The sequence below is a fragment of the Elaeis guineensis genome, chromosome 3 (assembly GCF_000442705.2).
Source record: "Elaeis guineensis isolate ETL-2024a chromosome 3, EG11, whole genome shotgun sequence".
In the NCBI taxonomy this organism is placed as follows: Eukaryota; Viridiplantae; Streptophyta; class Magnoliopsida; order Arecales; family Arecaceae; genus Elaeis; species Elaeis guineensis.
The window spans coordinates 108,715,709-108,740,836 of record NC_025995.2 but is presented as its reverse complement, the minus strand read 5'-3'; the positions used below and the strand labels follow the sequence as shown (position 1 = coordinate 108,740,836).

The 25,128-nt window shown below is 40.3% G+C and overlaps 2 protein-coding genes across 7 annotated transcripts; one reads left to right on the top strand and one right to left on the bottom strand.

Annotated features, from left to right (window-relative positions):
• The first annotated feature begins 6,779 nt into the window (after positions 1-6,779).
• Positions 6,780-8,904, top strand: LOC105041036 (pathogen-related protein). Its single transcript, XM_010917828.4, has 4 exons — positions 6,780-6,960; positions 7,065-7,197; positions 8,038-8,339; positions 8,452-8,904. Exons 1-4 carry the CDS (start codon positions 6,823-6,825, stop codon positions 8,587-8,589), a joined length of 711 nt encoding a protein of 236 aa, XP_010916130.1. The 5' UTR covers positions 6,780-6,822; the 3' UTR covers positions 8,590-8,904.
• Positions 8,905-9,376: 472 nt separating this feature from the next.
• LOC105041038 (condensin complex subunit 2) lies at positions 9,377-24,953 on the bottom strand. 6 transcript variants are annotated; one of them, XM_019848975.3, is made up of 15 exons: positions 24,819-24,953; positions 24,613-24,669; positions 22,055-22,546; positions 21,858-21,959; positions 21,653-21,770; positions 18,951-19,021; positions 18,812-18,872; positions 18,522-18,722; positions 18,137-18,420; positions 17,929-18,070; positions 17,591-17,844; positions 17,467-17,497; positions 15,311-15,453; positions 11,664-11,774; positions 9,377-9,856 (listed from the first exon to the last, which is right to left on the bottom strand). In XM_019848975.3, exons 3-15 carry the CDS (start codon positions 22,529-22,531, stop codon positions 9,656-9,658), a joined length of 2,196 nt encoding a protein of 731 aa, XP_019704534.1. In that variant the 5' UTR covers positions 22,532-22,546; positions 24,613-24,669; positions 24,819-24,953; the 3' UTR covers positions 9,377-9,655. The 6 variants fall into 6 exon arrangements, 4 of the variants coding, with proteins under 4 accessions (XP_019704534.1, XP_019704535.1, XP_073110424.1 ...); XM_019848976.3 differs by having other exon boundaries at positions 17,929-18,046; XM_073254323.1 differs by lacking the exon at positions 11,664-11,774.
• Positions 24,954-25,128: the final 175 nt, after the last annotated feature.

Sequence of the window (25,128 nt, the reverse complement as noted above, 5' to 3'; positions counted from 1 at the left end):
GTTGACCATCTGGAGAGCTACAAGGCTCTCATGACAATTCAAGGGGCAACCGATGCCCTCCTTTGCATCGGCTTCCCCGCCACGCTTCGTAAAGCTGCCAGGGCCTGGTACTCTAGCCTCCGCTCAGGATGTATCCACTCCTTCGAACAGCTCAAGCATTCTTTCGTAGCCCATTTTAGCACTAGTCGAAAATCGTCACGAACCTCGGACAGTCTTTTCTCCCTCAAGCAGGGAGAAAATGAGACGCTCCGACACTTTGTGGCCCGATTCAACACGGACACACTTGAGGTCCGAAACCTCAATGAAGACATGGCTATCTTGACCATAAAGAGGAGGCTAAAGGGATCCCGATTTACATATTCCTTGGACAAGACCCTCCCCCGAACGTATGCCGAATTACTGGAGCGCACGTATAAATACATGCGCACGGACGAAGGAGCTTCCGATCAATGTCTGATCGAGGGCACGGGCCAGAAGGAGAAGCGGAAGAAAAATCGGGCTCCTGCTGAACCCAGCAGGCCCCATCGATAGATGGGTCTCGCCCCGACGATGGAGTCCGAGACCGACGTATCGCAGGTATGACTCCTGCACCCCTCTCTCCGCTCCTCGTGCGCAGATCTTGATGGAGATCGAAGGAGCGAAATATCTACGACGGCCTCAGCCTCTGAAGGCAAAGGGCCTCGACCAATGCGGTCCGATCGCCGAATCTACGGCTCAATCTCCGATCGTCGAATCTACGACTCGATCGTCGATCGTCGAATCTACGTCTCGATCATCGATCATCGAACCGACGGCTCGATCGCCGAATCTACGGCTCGATTGTCGATCGCCAAACCGATGGCTTGATCGTCGAATCTACGCCCAATCTACGCTGAATCTACGTTGAATCTACGTCGAATCTACGCTAAACCTATAGCTCGATCATCGATCGCTGAACCGACGGCCTCCACCTCTGAAGGCAAAGGGCTTCGACCAACGTGGCTGGCTAACTTGCCAACTTAGCTTCGACTAAGAAGGGCAAAATGCCAAGACGACTGCGGTCGCACTCACGACATACCGATTCGATCATGATCGATTGAAGGATATTTAGCTTGCCACCGTTTATCATACATCCCGACGTGCACGCCCGACCAAGGACCGGACAACGGATATTCGATTTGTCATCGTTATCCTATCCGAATACGTCGAACACTACTCGACTATCAGATTCTATGACAAAGATCGAAGGGACGGAATATCTACGACGACCTCCGCCTCTGAAGGCAAAGGGCATCGACCAATGCGGCTAGCTAACTTGCCGACTTAGCTTCGACTAAGAAGGGCAAAATGCCAAGACGACCGCGGTTGCACTCGCGACATACCGACTTAGTCACGACCGGTCGAAGGATATTTGGCTTGCCACCATTTATCATATGTCCCCACGTGCTACGCCCGATCAAGGGCCGGACAATGGATATTCGACTTATCATTGTTATCCTATCCGAATACGTCGGACGCCACTCAACTATCAGTCTCTACGAAATGATCGTGCTGACGTGCTACGCCCGAACCAGGGGCCGGACAATGGATATTCAACTTGTCATCGTTATCCTATCCGGATACATCGGACGCTATTCGACTATCGGATACGTCGGATGCTACTGGACTATCGGATACGTCGGACGCTACTCGACTATCGGACTCTACGAAATGATCGTGTCGACATGCTACGTTCGGAGGTTGGCCGACATCTGACCCGACGTACATGCTCGACCTACAGTCGGGATGACTCTCGACCATCAGATCCTATGCAACCGATACGACAGTCAGGACGTCGACCTATGATCGGGGCTTGCACTACCCTTAGCACGGCACACGCCACTGACTACTTTGATCGGCTATGCTGGATCCTACCGAACGTCCTAACGAGGTATATCGGAGCTATGACCTATACTCTCGGGGATGGCTCGGTAAATCAAACACTTTGAACCGCACGTGGGGAAAAATTTGAAAAGTCTTTGATTTTATTTAGTTGAAGTGACTTACAAAATTGGACCGAAGCCCGATTACAAATATCAAAGACGAAACAAAAACAAAAGAATACAAAAGTGACGGAGCAGACACTCCGACTATTTATCGAAGTCGACTTCTTGCATCGGAGAAAGTTTGGGAGCAACTGGTGTGCCCGCTCGGGTCGGGGTGGGATCGGAGGTTGGAGCCGCCTCACCTTCGGTCGCTCGTCCCACCGGCCCAGGGTCAGCCTCCTCCGCAGCCATTGGATCCTCCGGCATTGGGTCGGCCTCCTTCTCTGCGGCCTGGTCCTCCGACCCCAGAGGGACGATGCTGCTCAGGTCGAGCTCCGGGTGCAGAATATGAATCGCATCTCGGGCGTCCTCGTACCCCACCTGATAGGAAGCGAAGTCATTCTCGAGAAGCTCCTCTCGGTACTCGTCCGAGCCACAGAAGTCCTACACCGCCCGGCTCAGCGCCTCTTTGGCCAACTTCGCCTCCGCCTTCGCTATGTCAACGTCGGCTTGGGCGGAGAACAAGTTCTCCTCGGCTTTAGCCAGGTTCTCCAGGCTAACCCGAAGCTGTTCGCACTCGACCTCGAGCTCCCTGACGAAGCCGTCTCACTCACGCCGCAGCCGATGGACGGAGCCGGTCTTGCGCTGAACCTGCTCGCGAGCCGACTGAAGTTCGGCCTCCGAGGCGGCTAGGCCGTTGGTGAGTCGGGAGATCTCTTTTTTGAGCCTAGCCTCACGGTCGATCGACAACTTCAGCTAGTCCACCAGCGTCACCTTCTCAGCTTCGACGGTTTCGACCCTATTCTTCCAGGCCGTTCGGACGTCACCGAACCTCCAGTATCCGGCCTTCAGCTCGGACATGTTGCAGATCAGCTGCAAGTAGAAGGCCGATCGTCAGAAAAATGAAATGATAAAAATAACAATGAAGAGGAAAGAAGAAGAAGAAGAGCTCACCTGGATCATGGTCCGGTAAAAGGAAGAAAGTATGTCGGACACAGATCGACCCTTCAAGAGCTCCCGGTCGGCCAGGAGAATGGTTGCCTGACACAACCTCCTGGCCAAGTCGTGGTTGGCCAGAGCCGACGCTCCCTCAGAGACCCGAACGTCAGACGATGCGATGCGGCCTGCCGACCTCGAGTCATCCGCCAGCGCCGTCGGAGCCTTCCCCCGACCTGTCGCCCAAGCCCGATGATCAGAGAGGGACGAAAAACTTGAACTCGACTGGGTCCCTCCCGAGGGTGCGACGGGAGCCACCGCAGGTCGTTCGGGCTCACGTGCCTCGGCCCGAACCTCTTTCGTGGGCAGGGGAGCCGACACTCCTTCGGCTGCCCCCTCAGCCGCCCCTTCCTCGGATGGTGCCTCGGGTGGCACCGTCGGCACCGACAAGATGATGACCAGCTCAAAGTCCGACGAACGTTCGGTGTGGGGCTACGCTGCCACCGTCGCAATGTCGGTCGGGGATGATATCTGAGGCCTCTTGGGGGGCCGTGAAGGTCCGACCCCAGGCGTCGGTCTCTTCCTCACCGCATGTTGCCGAATGTCGGCATCTGTCAGTCTCACTCTCGGCGGCATGTCTGCAATTTTAATAAAGGATCAGCATAAGTCCGAAGATAGATGAAAAAATCAAAAGACAACTGACAGACCGAATAGTATCTAAGCGAGGAACCGAACTCAGACCGGCGTCGTACAGAGCTTGCTGGGTGACGAGCTCCCTCTACTTCGGCACCGACACATCCTTCAGTCAGTGAAAGTCCTCTCGGTCTCCAGCCTCCACCCGACTGTTTTCGTTCGACTGAGTCCGAGGGTCACCCCAGCGAGAAGGGAACCTCCAAGGTAGCGGAGAAGAAGCAAAGAAAAATTGATTCTTCCATCCGTGGATCAACGATGGAAGATCGGTGATGAATGAAAGACCCTTCCGGAGATTGAAGAACCACCACCCTCTGGCTTTCGGGTGGGGTCGGAGGACAAAGAACGCTCGGAAGAGAGAGATGCGGAGAAAGGTCGGCAAAAGCCGACACAACAAAGTAAAACTGATTATCAACCGGACTGAGTTCGGCACCAGTTGCACCGAGCAAAGTCCGTAATAATTTAAGACATTCCGGACGAACTCCGAAATCGAGAAGCAAAGACCTGTCCGAAGGTCCTCGACATAAAAGGTCACCTGACCTGGAGGCAGGTTGTTAACCCGACCCTCAGCCCCAGGGGTGAAGAGTTCGAACTGCTCCGGGATACCGTACTACTCCCTGAGCCGTTCGACATTCGGTCCCGAAAGTGAAGAAGCCTCCACCTCCGAGGTCGACCGAGAATCGTCGGTCGGGTTCTCCGATGGACTTCCTCGAGGAGAGGTTCTAGCCATGACGCTAGCCCCAAAAAGAAGAACAAAAAGAAAAATACCAAAGGAGAAAGGATGCAAGGAGACAAGAATGAAAAAAATTTCGAGAAGAACTTTCAAAGGAAGAGGACGGAAACAACTATCTGAAATTGGGGGACAACTCGACAGGATCTCAGCGCCAGAAACAGATTTGCAGCAAAAAGTAAAGTTTTGAATGTAAGTGGCCGCATATATATAAGGCTCTTCGACAGACGAGATGAAAGCATGCCGAATGAGGGTTTTCCAGATATCGACACGTGGCAGCACTTGGGCCCTTCCTCGGTCCGACGGTTCGACGCACCTGCCTTCAGATCGACCCACGTCGCCTCCATCCGTATGAATGGTTCCAGCCCAATAGCCTCCTGATACGTGGTGAAAAATTGCATCTCGAAATTCATTAGCCGACGGCGGTTCATGTTCCCAAGGAGATAGCGGTTCGTATTCCCAAGGAGATGGTGGTTCGCATTCCCAAAGAGGCGACGGTTCGCATTCCCAAGGAGACGGCGGTTTGCGTTCTCAATGGAACGTCTGACATCGGATCGTTCGTTGATACGGTCGTCAGAGTCGGAGCAAAACATGATGGAAAATTACTCCTTTCATCCGAAGCCGTCGCCCACGTGTTCACGTGGGCCAACACGACATCCGACTCAGGAGTGGGGGGGCAACTATTGGGATATACCGACTGACCCCTGTACGTCGACTTACCCTCGGACTGGTCCAACCGACGTCCGACTCTACCGACCGGACCGATGGATGACTCCACCAACGACTCCGACAATAACTGTCGATAATGGCTGCCAACCATATCTGACCGAAGGTATGCCGACCGAACAGACCGATACTGTTTCTGACTGGTCGAGCGATCGAATTCATATCACCGACTCACTGTCGGGGGTGGTAGCCGATGTCCGACTGGCCGAGCGGCCGAACCCATATCACCAACTCACTGTCGGGGGTGGCAGCCGACGTCCGACTTTCACAAGGCACCAAATCAGCCGACGGTGTCTCCGAGTCACCACCCGACGACCCGACAGTCGAATACCGACATACAGTAGGTCAGTCCGTCCAAATATCGTACAACCGCTACGGGCTGTTCTCCTGCCAAGGACATACCGTACGACTGCCATGGGGCGTTGTCCTGCTAAGGACATGGGTTAATAACCTGACAACCCACGCCGATTTGACAGCCCCCGACGATTTGACAACTCTTCAGTTGTCTGTACCATTAATGACGGGACCATACCGCATTCTATTATAAAATAGGGTAAGGCAACAGTTTTGAGCAAGCTATCTCAAGCTTTCTCAAGCATGGGTAAACTCTCTGAAGTGCCTCTAAGCTCTTGAGCTCTCTAGCTCTCTCCTTCTCGTTGAGTTTCACTGTTGCCTAGTCTCCTCTTTGACTTGACCGTCAGAGGATCCCCGCCGGAGGCATCTCCGGTCAGTGAGGACTTTTCTTGCAGATGTGCGATCCCGACGATCGGACGATGGGGGGATTGGCCGCAACAGCTCCTGTGTGTTGGCTGATGCAATAGGTCGATGAATGTGATCACTAGGGTTGCACCGAAAAAAAAAAAAAGCGCAACCACAAATCCAGTCCGAACTGTTCTTTCCGGTTCAATTCATATTGGTTTTTTTTTAACTCAACTTGATTTTGGTTTGAAAAGAATTTAAATCAAAAAAACTTAATTTAGATTCTATTTGAGTCTTCAAGAAATAAATTCAAACTGACTCAACCAAGCCCACGAAGTTTTAAATCGAAAAAATTTAATTCAGTTTCCGCTTAAGTTTTCAAGGAACCAATTCAAACTGATCAAACCCATGTGCGCGTGTGTATATATATATATATATTTCAACCGATACAATCCAAGCCAACTTGACCTGACCCATATATATCTATACATATAAATTTTGATTTTTTTAATCTTTTATTATTATTTTTTTACATATAAAATAGAATATCAATCGGATAAATGGAACTGAATTGAACCATATTTTTTGTATTGGTTGCAAACGATTTTTGTAGACGGTTCAGCGTCCTATTTTGACTTTAATTTTTGAGGATTATTAAATTAATTTGATTTTAAATTTAGCTCTAAACCGATCCGATCCGATCCGATCTGTGCACACCGGTGAGACGACTCGTAGCATCTTCTAGCTTAAAAAACTGAAGTATAGATGAGATAACCCATCACCATTAATTAAGATCTTGGCTAACCGTGGCTTGTGCGCTAGGCCGATAGATTGTCCCAAATTTACAAACGACTCCTGGGCAACCACGTAACTCTTACTTTTCTTAAAGTCCCACGTGGAGATTACCATTCAAAAACGTAATGGGAACTTGTCAATTGGACGCGAATACCATCCAACCTCGGATTGTCATTATAAGAGGCCGCCACCTCTGAATTGTTGCTGCATTAGCTACTGCTCTTTCCATTTCTTTGCAAAACTATGGCCTCTTCCGCTGTTGAAGGAGACAAGTATCGCTCTTTTATCTATGGAGAAGGTGAGAAGAACACCCAATGGAGGTTTGGTGCTCCTCCCAACTATGACGTTGTGAACAAGCTCTTTGAAGAAGGTCGAACTCAGGTAACTGGATTACCTCCTCCTCTTCCACTATTCTCTCCGTTCCTCTTGTATCTGTTTGAAACTCCGGTCTCCTGTAAAGGTTCTCTCTGACCTCCTGTGGTTAGGAATGGCCGGTGGGATCCATCGAAGAAAAAGTGCAGCGGCTGGTGAAGACATGGGAAATGGAGTTGGTCCACAAGATACGGCCTCAAGACTACAAAAGCGTCAACCCCGAAAAGTTTCTTTTCATCGTAAATGGTAATCCTATTCGCTAAGCTGCTAAAACCATAGCCGCACATATACACACGCAAAAGGTTGCATGCATTTATTTAACTGGCATCTGATCTACTGCAACCTAGTTGGCGAAAAATTATTGATTGAAATAAATTTATCACATATATCTTATACCATTTAATAATAAATTAATATATTATTTTAAAAAATAATTATTTTTATTATAAATAATAAAAATAATTTTTTTAGAAAAAAATATTTTTTAAGATGATATATTAGTTTGTTATTGGGTGGTGCAAGATACACGTACTGGTTTCAATCAATAATTTTTTCTAATTGACAGATTTCGATATCACGCCAAACCTCCCAATCTTAATTTAAATTTAAATCTATCCTTCTAGATTGGATGAGGTTCGAATCGTGCAGCCCATAAAAATCGGCCACATGCACCAACTATAGCATTTTTCCTCTTAGAGAGAAAAGGAAGGGGAAAAAGATATATTTTATTTTATTAATTACATTTAACATAGATGGGCTAATGATTTTACATTTTCTATATCATTTGTTGTCTAAAATATGTATCATGCTGGATCCCAATAACGTAAGTGAAATTACCAGAAACATTGTGACTGCGAAAGACATAATCCTAATGATATTGTATCACGAAAATTATTAGACCTACACAAGGAGCCACAAACTCCACTATTTTAAATTAGACCCCTCTTGGAATTCACTCACATGAAACCTGTTTGTTAATGGGTCCCCGCCATATGCCTTGTGAGCCGGATATTTTCCACCAAACATTAACAAAAATAAGATCGGCAATGAGTGGTGTATGCAAGCTCATGTGATGCAATGCTGCAGGAAGAAAACCAATAACACTGCAAGACATCCGCCAAATAGGAGGAAGCTACAATGCCTTCTTGCAAACCAGCTTGCCTGAAGATCTCCGGATCTACGACCCAGCACAAGAGACCGCGGAGACATCGCAGCAGGCCTTCACAACGGCATTTCCTCGTGGGTTCGCCTTGGAAGTACTCCAAGTCTACAGTGGCCCCCCGACGATCGCGTACGAGTTCCGGCACTGGGGTTACATGGAGGGACCCTTCAAAGGGCATGCCCCAACTGGGGAGAGGGTAGAATTCTTGGGAATGGCCATTTTCCACGTACAAATCCTTCTCTCTATTCCCTATATAGTCCTTTCAACATTGATCACGTTCCAATCGAGTGCTCTGTGGTTCATTAATATACTCACCCCAATTATGAATCCTTGAATAGGTTGATGAAGAGATGAAGGTTGAGAAGGTGGAGTTCTTTTACGAGCGTGGCGACTTTCTCGCTGCCTTCCTCAAAGGTGCACCAACGGACGGCGCGTCGGGAACTTCTTCCCGTTGCCCTTTCATGGCAAATAAATAAATTGGCACTGTTACCAAAAATAAATAAATAAATTGGCACAGTGGAAAAAGAAAAATAAAAACAGAATAAAATAGCAAGCCCAAACCAGATATCTTGGACCACATATTTCTTTTCCTTGCTTGCTTGTACCACCATCTGGAAGTGTCGTAAGCGGTGAGGTCACCCACCCCACCGCAACCATATAAAGCGCGTCCGTGTTGCGCTAAGCTGCGTGTTGTTGTGGCTGTGGTTGTTGATATTTTTTTTTTTTTTGGTAGAAAAATTGGAAAGGTTGTATGGAGTGATCTAAATATCCAAGTTTGTATTTCGTCCGCATACTAATCCTAGTACTAGACAAGCGCAGTGAACAGTCTAATCTGTGATGCAACTTGTCCATGCTCAATAAAAAAAACAGGCTGGGCCATATTTTTCTTACAAAACATTGTGGGATGTCGATGCACAAAACAGGGTCGACTCGTTCTCATTTTCCATTCCATTATCATTGCTGACGTTAGGAAATGAATTCATGTGAAAAAATACGTCGAGCTGGACCTTGCCCATAGTTCCCTCACAGTTGAAATGAAAAGTGCAGTTATGTAAAACAGGTTTTAAGTTGACTCAAATCTCAGCTTTTGTTTTAATCAGCACGTTTGAAGCTATTTTGCCATGTTGTTTTAAACCATTGATTGAAGCTAGCAACTAGTTCTGTGATCACCTCACTGCCCATTAGAGTCCACGAGAGATGGTGATATCATGTGAAGAGTCCATCTCCAAACTTGATGATCAAAACAAGGTACGAGAAGTAACATCATGAAGAATATGGACTTCATTAAAATTATCACTTTTTGGTTGATACCCTGTATGCCAGTAGACAATACAATTTCAGTAACCAGTAATATTGTCGTTGCATTGAGCAAGAAAACAAACAAGATCACAAGTTAGTAATACCATTTCTTTACAGAAAGCAAAAACCTTTTTGTACAAACACATGGGATTTGAGAGCTCCACAAGCAACAAGGTAGTGGCCTGGCGTTATGACTTCTGAGCTGCTCCAGAATATGATGACGCATGCCAATATAAATATTAATTAGCCAAGCGCAGAGAGGGGAATTTTTATGTCAAGCTCATCCAGACTAGGGCGATCTTGGATGTCTAAGCAGTGCTCATTAGCTAGATGCAAGAGACAGATGAAAACCAGATGTGGGGAGATTTTCTTAGGGGAAGCTGCTGGACTGTCATGCGGAAACTGCTGCAAGATCTGTCTAAAGGAAACTGCAGCCTCGCATTCCTGTAGATGAAGATAAATATTCAATAACAGTACTCGTTAAAAGTAAAATGATGACAATGAAAGAATTTTAGTTTATCTACTCATAGTAAATGAATTCAAGGTCAAGGACATTATAGGGAATGGCTTATTAGACTGATGTACCAAATAGAATTGAATGCTACAGGCTGTGTTTTCCAGAGAATATAATGGGTGTCTTCCAAATCAAGGACATGATTTGGAATGGTTTATTGGACGTATCTTAGCCATTTGCTTTTGTTACAGAAAGAATCAATCTAGGGTTCATGTAATCAAAAGAAATGCATTAACTTCCACCAGCCAATTAATAGTAACATTACAAGCATACTAGGTTTATTTGGCACATTTCAATCACAGTAGGGCTTCTTACTGCAAATACTGCTTTAGAGATTGAAAAGATGAAATGGTTCTAATACAACATTATTACAAAGATCATATGATATCTGATCTGAACTTATAATTTAATCTGGCTGAAATGATTTACTATTTTAAGCTTCATGATTCAATTTCATTACATCACAGAATAACTTTCAAACCTTATCTGGCACAATCATTATCGGAATAAAGGATCACTAAGAACCAGAATGCTACCTCATTGATCAATTTTTATTAGCAAGAAATTAATCTTGCCTGGAGCAAGGATGGCAAAATGTGTTTGTATATGGTGACTATGATAAACCTCTTCCAGTTGTCATCTCAATATATGCACATGTCTCATGTATGCCTTCGAGGGTGATGGAAGATTCAGTATAGTGAACTCAAATTCATGTTCCCTGTCCAGTATACATGAACCTTAAAGATTATCGACACTAAGTTCTGCAGTGGTACCGTTAATATATAGGTAGAAGTCCACTCATAGCAAACCAAACCCATTATACATGGCTTGCTGGTTAATCGCACAAGATCATGTACACCTACCCCTGGCATGTACTTTAATGTGGAGCACCAAAGGCGTATGAGCAAGAGTGACTAAACTTGTATGAAACTATCATGGTATGGAGCTGCAAATTGTGCAACCTCTAAAATTTGAATTCCAGTGAAGGTGCTCAAATTGAATTCAAAGTTAGTTCTAAAATAATAATGAAATGGATCCAGTTTGTGGCCCTAACTAGCACTGTAAAGGCTTCTGTTTGGCTGACCATGTGCATGGAATATACACACATACACCAAGGTCGAGTAACCTAATCACATACCTACAACAAAACCTAGTTTTCATGCTAATCCTATGCTGGGCAATAGTTAGCCAAGAGAGGCAAAATATTGAGCTTGCAACACTCCCTTTTTCTTGGTTCTCCCAATACAAATTGGGCAGAGGTTTCAATCTCCACCATCTTCCTCATTAGTTGTGTACATAAACATCCATTAAGAAAATGAGAAGCTTAAACCATGCTTTACCTCTTGCCATATTACTGTTCAGTTCTTGTTTCAAGTAAATGTTTCTGCAAATGACTGTTGAGTTTAACTAAATGACTGCATTATATCTTCATCTTTGTTCATATATTTTCTCAAAAGGAATTGAAGAAAATAAAGATTATGTAATAATCTTATTTCTGTAGTTCCAAAGTTTGTTTGCATGAGAAAATAATCTGTAATTCAGGTATTATTGCTAAGTCCCTTATGGAGTGTTATGTAATCACTAGAAGAACGAGATGTATTAGACAGTAATGTTATATACAATTTGAATTAAACTACAGAACACATTTTCCACTCATTCAAATGGATGGAAAAATATATAATAAAGAAATTGGCATGACCATGTAATTGGAAAAAAATATATATATAATGGGCTCACTGTTTCAGACTTCTCCATTGAGTCTTGTATCTGATTCCATACTTCTTCCTTTAGTAAATGTACATCAACTTGTTTTGCAACCTTGTCATATTGAATGTCAACTTTATTTACCTAATATTTATTCAAAGAGAGATTTAAAAAAAAAAAAAAAAAGTCAAAACAAATATGATACTTTTACTGATTACTATTAGCTTCATATTGCAGACCAACAAAATGATCATGTCTCATTGTATTGCTACTTAAGAATTTCAAGCACTAAAGCTGATGGCCTCATGGTTCAATATATAAGGCAGAAGATAACAGTATTGCATGAATAAGCATAACACAAGGCTTCATAATTGCTTTAATTTTACACTCAGCATGGTAAATTTTGTGTTCTAATATTCTAGTAGAACAAGAAAATTGTAAAATATATGAATAATTAAAGAGCCAAATACATTATCACACATGATATATCGAAACAACTCCTATGCTGTATTTGTTATTTTCACTATATTGTTAGCTTAAGTAGGCTACTATCTAATTAAACAAGTCACAAGTTTGATGAGTATAATTTGCTCATAATCAAGATGTTGGATGATTCCATTAAAAAAAAGACCTTAGAAATGAAAATCAAGTAGAGCCATGACAAACAGCAAAAAGGCATTTTTAAAAATCTTAGCAAAGGTGCACATATGTCACATGATAATATAACTTATATTGAAAATAACAATTGATACAAAATAAATATTCTTTTGCTCATTATGTTACATCATACATATGTTTACAATTTTAGAAAATGCATGAACTCAAATGATGGTTAGATCTATTAAGCTTAGGGATGAAAAATAATGCCAATATCCATCCATAGCCATCCACCTTGTTCTAGTTAAACAGAGTTAGTTTATCTATTGCTCATTGCTAGTAAATAGTAATCCCTATGAATGGCTACTCTGAGGTTCACATAGGTCCTGTCCACCTTTTGCTCCTGTCCGTTCTAGGTCTTTCTAAAATCTTCATTGCATGTTTGCATACTATCTCTGAAAATTATAAGTCACATTGTCTATAAGTAGTACAACTCCTACAGCTTGTATATTATAATGATGCTTTATGTTGTCCTTTCTAAAATTACCATGCAATCATCTTACCATTCTCATTTGCTTGGGCACTCTTTGTTGGCCACATTCAAGATGCAAATTGGCTTAGAGAATTACCAAAGTGCAGAGAAGGGAAAGGAAAAATGTAGGAGCTGACTACAGTTATAAAGATTGTTTCAAAAATTTTAAGAATAACTGTGTACTATTGGAAAATATGTCTGATAAAATTTCCAGGAGATGAAAAGTTGTTGAAATTGCAGTCCAGGTGAGGGAGTTGCAATGTTCTTACTGAGAAGCTTCAAGAAAAGATCGCTTCACAAAGCACCAGCCTATCAAGTTGGTAAAAGTTCTAGGCAATTGGACGAACTAACCTGGGATCAAATCCTGTCTTCACTAGGGCCTGGGGGATTGGGGTTGTTTGGGGGTAGTGTAGCTCATTGTATACGGGCCCTTCTATCCAAGAAAAGAGAGTTTGCATGAGAAAGATATGGCCCTCGCTCTAAAGTTGTCATATTGACTGCAGATCATGGTTCCTCCACTGATGCAGGATTTACACGAACAATCAGTTTTGAGTCCATTTTCATTTTGCTTATTTGGGGGCGTCAATTATTACAGATTATGGATTGGCTCTAGACCAATCGCTTAGATTTTGGAGTTCCTTAAAGACCTAAAATCAAAGACTTCATTAAAAAGCCAACCAAGTACTTTGATTGGTTTGATTTGGACCAGAAGATTTAAAGGTTTGAAGTTCAGCCTTTTCTTTTAGTTTAAAATTTTCTTTCAGAATACAATTTCCACATTATTATCGTCCTTTCTTCTCTCCTATTCAAGTATCATTATTTTTTCCTCCTATTTTTTTTCATAGCAACAAAATTTCAAGGAACCTATATTACATGGATACCCATCATTTTATGAATTTTTCATGTCAGTTTCCAAGGCATGTCTCAGTCACATAAACACCTCAAAAGCCCACTCCAGCATATCCCTACAGATTTCATTCAGTAAGATGAACACAAAATATTATACATCTATCAGTTCATTTTATTGTATAAAAAAATTCAAGATAACAAGACCAATCACATATTGGTACCACTCAGCCATCAATTTTATTAAGACCTTGGTTTCATTTGCATTTCCACTGAAACTATATTACTTAGGCTTACACCATAAAACTATACTATATTTTGCACTCCAATTCTCTTTTATTTTCTCCATCATTCCAATACATCAATTAATCCTTTTCATTTCTTATCAATCACCAGTATATGCTTTCAGATGTCAGGAGTTCAAGCTTTACAAATCTTAGTTTCAAGTTTGCATAAGAACTTACTTGCTGATTTCCTGAAAACAACATAGAATCCCTAATTAAGATAGGAAGCAGGGGTATTTTGGAAGCAATTATAAAATAAGGAATGCTCCAAAGAGATTTAGATTGGTTTACACAGGGTTCCCGGACCTCTCTAAGCTTTCTGATAAATCAAAGATACTACCTTTACATATTGTACCATATTTCTAAGTCCCACATCTGGAGTGAGCAGTCTGACAACCTGCCAGCACCTACAAAATAGCAAGCCCTGCCCACCATACACCTCCCCCCCCACACACAAAAAAAAGAAAAAAAAAAGAGAGACAAAGGCTCAGTATTCTGACCTAAGGCTAGCATGTTCTGATGAAAAGCCAAACTCTAAGACTTATTTCAAGTTCCTAATGGAGCAAAGGTATACATGGTAGCATCAGTTGACCATAGCTTTGTTTCATCAAGTGTCCTCTGTTCTCATTTCTTTCTTCACTTTTAGGGCCTTGAATCTTTTTTCTATAAATGCATGCTCATCCATAGTATGCTTTTAAATAAGCATCATGTTTTATCTTACAAAAGTTTACTAGTTATCTATTTAATCCCTTGGGTTTGTTTCTATTTTTTTACTCTGCCCTTTTAGGTTATATCAAACGAAGGATGGTTGGAGAGTACATGCCCTAATCCGATAACATAGAACCTACATGGTATCAATATTTCAAAGGGCATCAAGAAAGGCATTTGGCAATCATGGGATTTACTTATCAGTCAAATCAAGAGCAGAGATCTAAATATCAACCGCAGTGGCAACTATCTACCAAATTATGGAGAGCAGAACAGTAGGGTCCAAAAGTGGCATGTCCAGTACTCATTTATATTTTTCCCGATAAGTCATCTTTTCACATATGTAAATTCCTTTTTTTCTATTTAAACTCAACATTTTAGTAAACCAGACCAACAATTTAATATGTACACAGAACAATGGTTGTTTCACATGCAACAAACAAACCAACAAAACCAAATTTAAAAACATGTGAGTGTATTTTAGTCCCAAGCAACTCATCAAATAAGAAATTAAGAAAATTCATGTGCATTGTGCAAGTTATAAAGATGAATGTTTCCCATTCATGTCTAGGAATTTTTTTCCCATGAATTACCTTTTCAAGGTTAGCAATGATATTCACCATTTCATTTGTTTGATGCAAAATATGCCATCTCCGATAGAAGATGGAAGTAGCTAAAATTTCATCAACAAACATGCAAGTAAGCAAACAAACCTGACGAGGTTGGCAAACAAGAGTATCAGGATCATCTTCATCACTATAGGCATGCCTGTTGTCATTGGACCGGTCATTTGTCATACTTTCACAGTCCCAAGATGGTATTGGATTGAAAGAGTGGTCTTCTTGTCTAGAAACATCTGAAAATGAGCAGATTGTGACAATAAATATATTATACTCATGAATATGAGGTGAACATGAGAAAGGATGATCCGTAATTAATTCCGCTGAAAGTGTAAAAGAAATAGTCCTTAAATTACAACATATATTTATGAAGTAAAACAACAAAATGGTCTTGAAATGAATAAATAAATAAATAAATAAAAATCTCAGCAACTTATGAATTCTGATACATATAGTCCACAAAATATTTGTTGCAAACAAGGACAAACATACCCACCAAAAAAGTAAACCAATACAGTGACAATGGACTATCAGTCGACAATAAGTTATAGCAGAAAGCCATATAAACCTTGCACATTTTCAATTATGCTACATAAAATTTGATATTGGAGCTAATATTCTTGATCACACTTTATGAATATTCTTTCAGATCAGTTTCACTGAAAACTTGGCATGGCAGTAGCAGCAGCAAAGAACAGGCAGTGCCAATCTATTACAACTCAATCTAGCCTCAAAATTATGAAAAATTCCTAGGTAACGACCATTTGCTAACAAGTCAACTAGAGAATTAACCTCTCTTTAGTATGCATTAACCAGGCATTTTTCAGCAATCAATAACTAGGCTATCCCATAAAGGATATGGAGACATGCTATTTAAGAAATAGATGGTATTCCCAAGCCAACCTTGGCCCACAAATGACAATGCTATTCCACTTTTGCAAGGCATTCAAGAAGGCAAAAGTCGAGACCTATCTGACTACTTCAGACTCAGTGTCAGCTGTTAGTACCATTACGTTGCAATCTAGGAGCATATGATTAATACTAAGATACATCTAGTACTCCCAAAGCGGACTCCATATTGTTTTGAGAAGGTTGATGGACATAGCAATAGTTCTGTCAATTCTTTAGAGTATAGCATTGTCACTTATCTAAATCCACTCTTACATGATGTCCAACTTGACTAAATGTCCTCTGTCACCATCTGGTTCAGTATTATTTTGCCATGATATAGTGAATTCCAAACACTCAATGTTTCGTACTTAATCCGTTAAAATCAAGATTAGTTTTAGTTACAGCATTTGGCCGGCAATAAGTTGTACTCATTGGCATCTGCATTAGAGGACTCAGAAGAATGCTTTTCTTCAAGGCAAGCTATGTCCAGCAGTCAACATGAGATCTCCTAGGACCCTAGCATACCCATGACAGCTTTTGCTTCCATGGTTTTATTTGCTGGTGCAAACTTATGGTTAGTTGAGTATCATCATCACCTCATCTTAGAGGTTGCTTCCACCAAGAGCTCTTGCACTTATGCAACTTTTGCCCCATCATCTCTGTGTGCCACTAAGGTTCTCCTAAGGGTAAATTCATTAAACATAGCATTTTACTGGAGGCACATACACCAGTTCCGTGTCTTATTCAAGCATGATGTTTACAGGATTTTGGCCTGTGAGTGCACTTGGTTATTGCTATGTGCAGTTCGCAAAGTTTGGACACCTATTCCTAAACTTATAATCATCCATGTTTACATTGTACACCATTGTCACTGTATTGCATCCCTGATATGAAAACCAAGAGATGATGGCAATGCTACATCTCCATCAACCTTTGTCTAGTTATAATTTACAACCATTTGCTTCAAAATTCATTCCCTTTTTTTTTAATGAATAATATGCAAGTAACAATTAGCAGAAAAAAGAATGAGATAGAAAAGAAACAAAGTTACTGCAGAATTCACTGCTGCATATTAAGCTATTCTTGTACATTAGTTGATAAACATTTCCAACCACATGTAAATCAATGAGAATGATAGTACGTGGTTAAAAATTTAATAGCAGGGGAAGAAACTGATGACACTAAAACATTGTATACCAACCAACATGACTTGCATGATAAATACCTAGGGTCCTACAGTAAACCAAGATAAACTCCCTTTGTGGAAACTTCTTGCATTCAGAGTCTCTACAACTCTACAATCAAAACCAGAGGGAAGAGATGCAAAAAAGGATATTAAAAAGAAAACCATATCTTACCAAAGGGTTTTCTCTTTTTCTTTCCAAGACACTAAAAAGAAAAAGAAAACATCTCAGCGTCATAATTGCCCTAATGAAGTATCAGTAATAAATAATTACAAGATTGTGAACTAATGAGTCTTACCAAAAGATTGGGACAAATAAATAATCTAACAAGATTGTCAGGTTTGTAGTGGCAGTCTTCTGGAAGCATGATTTTGCAGGCAACCCTACTCACTGGCAGAGAAATCAACCTTGGATTTTTGGGAGGGTGAAAGATATCTGGCATCTCATCCTCCACAGAATTTGCAAAATTAATATCCGAATCACACTGCTTGCAGTTTTTCGTCCTCTTTGTTGCCAGTTCCAAATTATTAGCTGAAACCTTCTGTTCCAGACCTAAAATAATTTCAACATCATATAACCAAACTATGCGTATAGTATCAAAACCAGCGAGAATGAATGATCAACATATAAATTTACCTTTGGTTTTCTGATACTTCCAATGATCAGGACCTGCCCAGGCATTATGTTTTGAAGATCCCAAGCCTAGAGGCACAAAATCAGCTAGATTCCCAAGTTTTTCATCAATATCGCATTCCTGGAATGTATGATCACTATCATCCTGCCATAATCATACATGTCATTGATCATAGGGCTGCAATTTCAATATATGATGCATAAGTTATACCTCTTGATGACTAATAAAATTCCGATCTGTACTGATGCAGGTGTCATCAATAACACTTGTATGATCATCATTCTCAAAGCTCCATGGACCATTATTCTCAAATGCATTGCTTTCCAAATCTATATGGAAATTGTCCACTACATCTTCCAATACTACCCTTTGTCCTACAGAACATACATCTGATGGCCTGCCATTATGCTGATCAAACTGATTCACAATATCTCTCAGAGTTGGTGAGATGTCATGTTTTGCAGGCATGTGGATCATCATTTGTGCAATAAAGTCTGGACAAATAACATGAATACAGAAAAAAATCAACAGCAAATTTGGCAATAAAAGTTTGCATTATAATACCATAATCAAATTCTAAGGGTGTTGTATATACCTTTAGCAAATGAAAGGTCAACCAGTTCACAATTTTCAGTCTGTGCTGCAAATGTTATACTCATTTCCGGTGCTTCAGATGAATCAAAATGTATACAACAACCACCATACACTCCAAGGTTGTTCAGTAGAAGACCTTTGGCCCCACCTTCATCAAACTGAGCAGATGTTTGATGATATAGAGGATCCACAATAAATGCCACTGGAATATACATGTGGCATAATGAAGAATTTATTATAAAAAGCTGATAAATGAATTTCGGGAAAAGTTGGCATGGCATGTGATATTACCATCAAACTTCTTTATATTAAGAGCGTCATATGAAGATTCCAATGTTGATAAAGGTGACACCTGCAAAAACTAAAATACTGTTAGACAAAGATACAACATGGATATACAAGAATCAAAAAATATATAATATTGACTGACCTTCTTATCTAAGTCCTTAGAAATATGCCCCTCTTTTTCAGTCCTGATAACGTCGCACCCAGTAAAATTGTCTGTCATGATATAACACAACATGCACCTTGTTAAGCAAGATACTAACATCAAAAATTCAATGGTAGACAGCATAACTTAAGCTGAAAGAATTACATTCCTATAAACACAGTTCCAGAGTCATGCAAAAATAATATTATCAAGTCTTTAAGGATCAAAAAGAAAATGCAGCCTATTCGATGGCCAACATGGTAGATGCAGAGATAACTTTGACATAAAAGATACATCAAAATCCCATGGAATATTATATAAAATTAATTTTCCAAAACAAACTTAAACTATAAAGTTTTCCCAATGCAAGTGTTTAGATAATAATTCTACAGTTAATCAATATCATGGTACTGACGAATTGACTAAAAAATAAAATTTACTACTTCCTGTTTACTATTTTCCCACATTTTTGAGACCCCTTCATTTCTGATAAAAGTAGCCCCCCGCATAATCTCATGACAACCGATGCACAATCCCTTCGTGTTCTAAAATTTTGTTGCATACTCACAGGCAGCCTCCCCTAAAATCATGGTTCCATGACCAATCCATTTTGAAGACCTGGCTCTTTGAAATCTGGAAATGAGAGGAGGCCGTCTCGGGCATTGTTGTCCTCGATTTTATAATCATTTTGCTGAACAACCTCCAAAACATCACTTTGTTTACTTCTTGTTCGAATTTTCAACAAGAGACTCCAAAAAACATATCTGAAATAAAAGGCAGATCTTAAAGTCTTTGCAAAAGGTTCAAGTCAGGTTTTCCTGCATCACTCCATAACAAGAAGAAAAGAAAGGAAGAGAAAATCCAGTCAACCCATAACAATGTTATCTCAGCATGAAAGCACTAAAACAATATACTCAAAATCATATGTCTGATTTGAATTATTGGCCGATCTTTTTATTTTATATAATTCTCCTTCATTTTATTTTTTAGATTTTGTTATTATTTTCACAGAAACTTGAAAAATAAGTCTGAGACTATTGAAATACTGAAAAACTGAGTTTCTCAAACCTTGTTTGGAATGTAATAATTATCACATAAAATGTCAACGATAGTTGCTGGAATGCTCCCCCACCCCACCCCCCCCCCCCCCAAAACAAAAAAAAAAAAAAAAACTCCAATAATACCCATGAAAGAATCCTAAGAGCAAGGTAGAAAGGCAGGATGGTAATGAAAAGTACATAAGCAAGCCAAAGTATGGTAACAAGGAAGCAATTGAGCAATTACCAAGATGTTTCACTTGGGTACTTTTCAACCAGGAACCTTTGAAAGTGAAGGAAGAATAACCAAATCATACCTGTCGAACCAGAGACAGGTGGTGTCTCAGGTACAGTGTCATCCTTCGGACTGAATTCAGGGACCCCGGCTGCTGTATTTTTATTCTATCTCTAATAGTCTATGGTGATCTGACAAAGTATTGAGAGCTTTCTCGGCATAAACAATCTTACCCATTATTATGTGGCTAGATAAATTTGTAGCCATGGGGCTAGATGAATAACCTGGTTGAATCTTGAGCTGTGGAAATGCCCGATGGAAACTGGATTTTTTTTTTTTTTTTGTGTGTGTGTGTGTGTGAAGAAAAAAAAGCAGCTTCTTTCTTCCATTCTTTCAGGCATGAAAAGAAGTGAATATGGACTCACTCAGGAAGCACTTCACAATGTAGGCATCTGAATCTAGCCATGCTTTTAAACAAATTGTGCAAAGAAAAAGGAGAGGGAATAGTTCGACTCTCCTCCCCCATTATTCTGCATTAGTTCGAGTACTCAATTTCCTAATTGGTGATAGCTTGGGTATGGGTAACCAGCTAGCTTTCCACAAATCAAATGAAAGGTACAAAATGTGGAACTGCATTAAGTAGAACGTGTACCACTGAAATCTTTATTATTTGCAGTCCGCCTTCATTCAGGATTTTTATCTATACGATTCCCTGAGTGTCATATTCAATAACTTCAAGTAGGCCAGGAAAGGAAGCCACCCCAAGGCACAGCATAATGCAATTAATAAGAACCCGATTTGCATTTTATATGAGCCCCTGTATGATCACTGAAAGGGATACATCTAAAACTACCATCCATATCTGAGTAAACTCTGAATCCTCAATCTCTTTAATTTACTTCCTCACAAAACAAAAGGTCTTGGGACACATCTAAATATGTTGCCCTAAATCAGATTAAACTTCAAAACACCAAACTTTTCTAATTCCTCTAGTAAAATGGAGAAGCATTGGGGCCTCAGTTGCCACAGCGCAGAGGATAAACCAAAATGCAGTAGATATGTTGTGGTTTATCAAGATTCTAGTTGAGCAGTAGTAGCATCAAATCTCACCGTAGCTTATAACCATCGATGCGAAACTTAAGAATGTCGATCTTAATGACTTACCATTCACACCGGGGAACTGATTTTTAATTACCTTTCATGTCAGGAAGCTTGATAAAATCCATGTGAAGCACCAATATTAAATTTAACTTGAAAGTTGATGGTGATTCAATCAAACTACTAAAGAAATACTATCAGTATTTAGAAGCTTGACAAGACATGAATAGAACTACTAAAGAAACGCCTCAGAAAGAAACCCATATCAAGAATATAAACAAAAGGTCATCTTTGCTTCTGGAAATCCACCACAGAAGAAAAAACCCACCGACCGTTGTCATCTTCTTGACTGGCCCGATTGATCCCTCCGAGCACCTTATAAGCCTCGGAATGCACTGAATCAACCCTCAGCGAGTATATCTTCACCCCAGCCTCCAAAGTGCAGCTAGCCTTCATCAGAAGATTGGAAGGATTATGATCAGTTTTAAGCAATCACTGGAACATAAAAAAAAGAAAGATAGGAAAAGATAAGGAAACCTTTAGAAAATTTGTCTCGTTATCATCTTGGGCCTCGACTCGGATGATCTCACTGAGATGATCTATGAGGCCTAGCTCCCATGTGTTCTTCTGGTTTATCTTCTGCAAAGAATCGAGAGAAAAACTAGGGTTTGAACAACGGCGACGAATCAAGAAAGGAAAAGAAGTTCGAGGGCTTGTGGCCAGGCAAGACCCACGTTCTCGCTGGCGAGCCGGAGGCAGTTGTGGTAGAGTTCCATGATCTGCTCCCTGCTGAAGAAGCGGGGGCGGTCGGAGGAGGAGGATGGCGGAGGTGGGTGGAGGGCGGAGGATTTCCGGCGGATGGCGGCGGCGCGTGCGGCACGGGACTGAGCGCGCTCGAGCTGGTCGTCGTTGGATCCGAGAAAGAAATTGGGCTGAAGCGTGGGGGACTGAAGCCGAGAAGCCATCGGAGGAGCCCCACGCTGCGGTGGCATCGATGCCGCCGGCGAGCGATATAAGTCCGCCACTTCCGTCTCGTCACCCATTTCCGTTGCTGGAACCACCACGAGAGGTATACGACGGATTGGCCGCCCTGGTGCTTTAAGAGAGAGTACTTTCCCTCCATTAGTTGGCCGCTTGAACAACACGCAACCGACAAAGATAGCTTGCCTGAGTCCTTGCATGCAGTGGTGCTTCGGGTTGGATCGGATCATCAGTGGCCATCCAATCTAATTTTTTATTTAAATTTTAAATATTATATTTAAATTTAATTTAATAAAAAATTTAATCAAATTAGATCGAATCTATGATTAAAAATTTTATCTCATTAAATTATTTAGATAAGATCGAATTTATGTATAACTCGATCCCAATCTAAAAAATTCGGATCCAATTCGGATTCAAATCTAAATCAAATCCGGTTCACATAATAAATTTATATAAAAATTATAATTAAAAAAATAAATATTATTTTATTTTAATTATTAATTTATAAATAATTCATAATTTTTAACTATCAAAACTCAAATATTATTTAAAAAAAATTTAACACAAAATTCTACGGATGAATGGATGCCATCAAATGTTATAATGATTTTGATATATTGCTATCAAAAACTAATAAAAATATAGCTATAATCCATAAGAAAAAAATAAATAAAGAAACCAACTCGAAAATCATATTCAGCTTTTTACAATATTTCTATCTTTTTTTGACAACTAAAATATTTTTTTCACTTTTGATATAGTATTTATTCTATAATCTAAGAAAATAAACATAACCAATAAATAGATTGATGACCTTCATCTTGATAGCATGCACAAATGGGTCGGATTGAATCCGAATTCAGTAAACTCAGATCCAACCTGAAAAATTGAACATGTCTAATTTTAGAATCCGACTCGGCACCATGGGTCTATTAAAATGGATTAGGTCAGATCCAAATAGATAAGATCGGATCATGGATTAATTCGACCCATTTGCAGTCTTACATGTATACTCGTCATAAAAGTTGTGAGGTATATTTGGATCATGCCACGTAAGAATGCTATTGGATTGGAATCAAACCGATGCAATCTTTCTCAGTGGACCGGTGATTTGATGGACTTGAGCTAAAGTTTGACGGTTTACATATGGAGTTTAATTTTAATTAATAATTAGCTCAGAATCCGTGCAATACATAATATATATTTATTTTTTTTAAATAATATTTTTATAAATTAAAATTTTAATATAATATAAAATATATCATTGATGATATCAAATATTCTAAATAAAAATATTTAAAAATATTTAAAAAAATATAATATTTAAAAAATATTTTATTTTATTTAACTATTCTATTCTATTTATTTTATATATATTTTAAATTCATGTCAATTTTGAGACATAAAAAAAATTATGTTTCCTAAGTCATCTGTTGTAACTTTCATCAGGATATTTTCATCTTCGGCAGAAAGATAAGACATAGAACCGACCGTGTAAGTTATAGTGACAAAATATTCTTATTAGTTACAGTAATTTTTTGGATCAAAGATGAGACGTCCTTCTTATAGCATTCCAACTAAAATTAATTTATTTCATCACCACATCTCATAAAATCAATTTAGGGGGTGTTTGGTTGGGGGGAATGGGGGTCTAGAATCGGAATCGGAATGGGTGACTCCCATTCCAACCGTTTGGTTGGGAGGAGTCCCATTCCGATTTCGATTCCAGATTGGAATGGGAATTAGTCAATCTATATAGAATTCAATCACTACTCTCCTCTATGGATTCAATTTTTCATTCCAATTCTGATTTCGATTCCGATTCCAGTTACGAACCAAACACTTCGGAAGATTTAATCATTCTGATTCCGATTCCAAACTATTCCCATTCCCATTTTGGTTCTGGTTACGAACCAAATGCCCCCTTATTTTACCATCCTATTTTCATAATGATAATCTCCATATTTTTTTAACAAATATTTCTGACATAAAATCAAATGCTTTTGCAATCTTGCAAATTGACAATCAACCATTGTCTTCAATTTCAAATGTATACTTTACGACACTTAATATAGATTAGGTACAAAATTAAAAAAATTGAAAAAAAATAATATCATCATTAAGAATGTACAGCAGAAAGATTTTTGCAGAATCAAGGATATGGTTTCAAACCAAAGAAGAAAAGAGACAATGCAAGGGCAGCATTTTTATCATTTCATTTAGCACCAGATCCCAGTTGAAATAATTATAAATAGATCAAATTACAAAAGCAGGGTCTACAAAAATGAGAAGGATAGGATTGTATGACCTCTTGTATGTCCCACAAACTTTCTTAGCGATGACATTGTTTTTCTGATATCCCAACCTGTAAACAATGGTTGGAGCAACCAATTAAATTAAATTAAATACAACATAACGAAGAAACCAAATCAATACTTAAAATAATATCTGGTAGTGGTCTATGTTGAAAAGAAGGGCAATGTGTAGATTGGATATGAAGTGTAGAAAAATCACCTGGCACTGTAGCATGTACGGGTTTGGCAATTGCTTGCCTTCCCAACCCTTCCTGCGTGGGCGAGATGTTAATCTCCAACCAGGCCGATCAAAAGCCACAACTGTGCAGGCCCCTCCCCAAAATCCGTGTACCAAGACAACAACAAGCTTACCTGTCACGCCCCCGATCCGAGATTGTGAATCGAGGATCGCGGCAACCGCCGCACATTCATGAAGAACTCTCTCCATAAGCATGCAAGGCATCTCATCACGATATCAATGCATCGCAGCGGAATAAATTCAAATAATTATTATTCAACTTTAATTCAAG

Excerpts from the sequence above, each read along its gene's own strand:
- LOC105041036 (XM_010917828.4), top strand. The coding sequence starts at position 6,823 with ATGGCCTCTTCCGCTGTTGAAGGAGACAAGTATCGCTCTTTTATCTAT. Across the intron at positions 7,198-8,037 it reads GTTTCTTTTCATCGTAAATG|GAAGAAAACCAATAACACTG; the intron begins GTAATCCTATTC and ends GCAATGCTGCAG. Across the intron at positions 8,340-8,451 it reads TGGGAATGGCCATTTTCCAC|GTTGATGAAGAGATGAAGGT; the intron begins GTACAAATCCTT and ends ATCCTTGAATAG.
- LOC105041038 (XM_019848975.3), bottom strand. The coding sequence starts at position 22,531 with ATGATCCGATCCAACCCGAAGCACCACTGCATGCAAGGACTCAGGCAA. Across the intron at positions 18,723-18,811 it reads TAATATAAAGAAGTTTGATG|TGGCATTTATTGTGGATCCT; the intron begins GTAATATCACAT and ends TGTATATTCCAG. Across the intron at positions 9,857-11,663 it reads CAATGGAGAAGTCTGAAACA|GAATGCGAGGCTGCAGTTTC; the intron begins GTGAGCCCATTA and ends CTTCATCTACAG.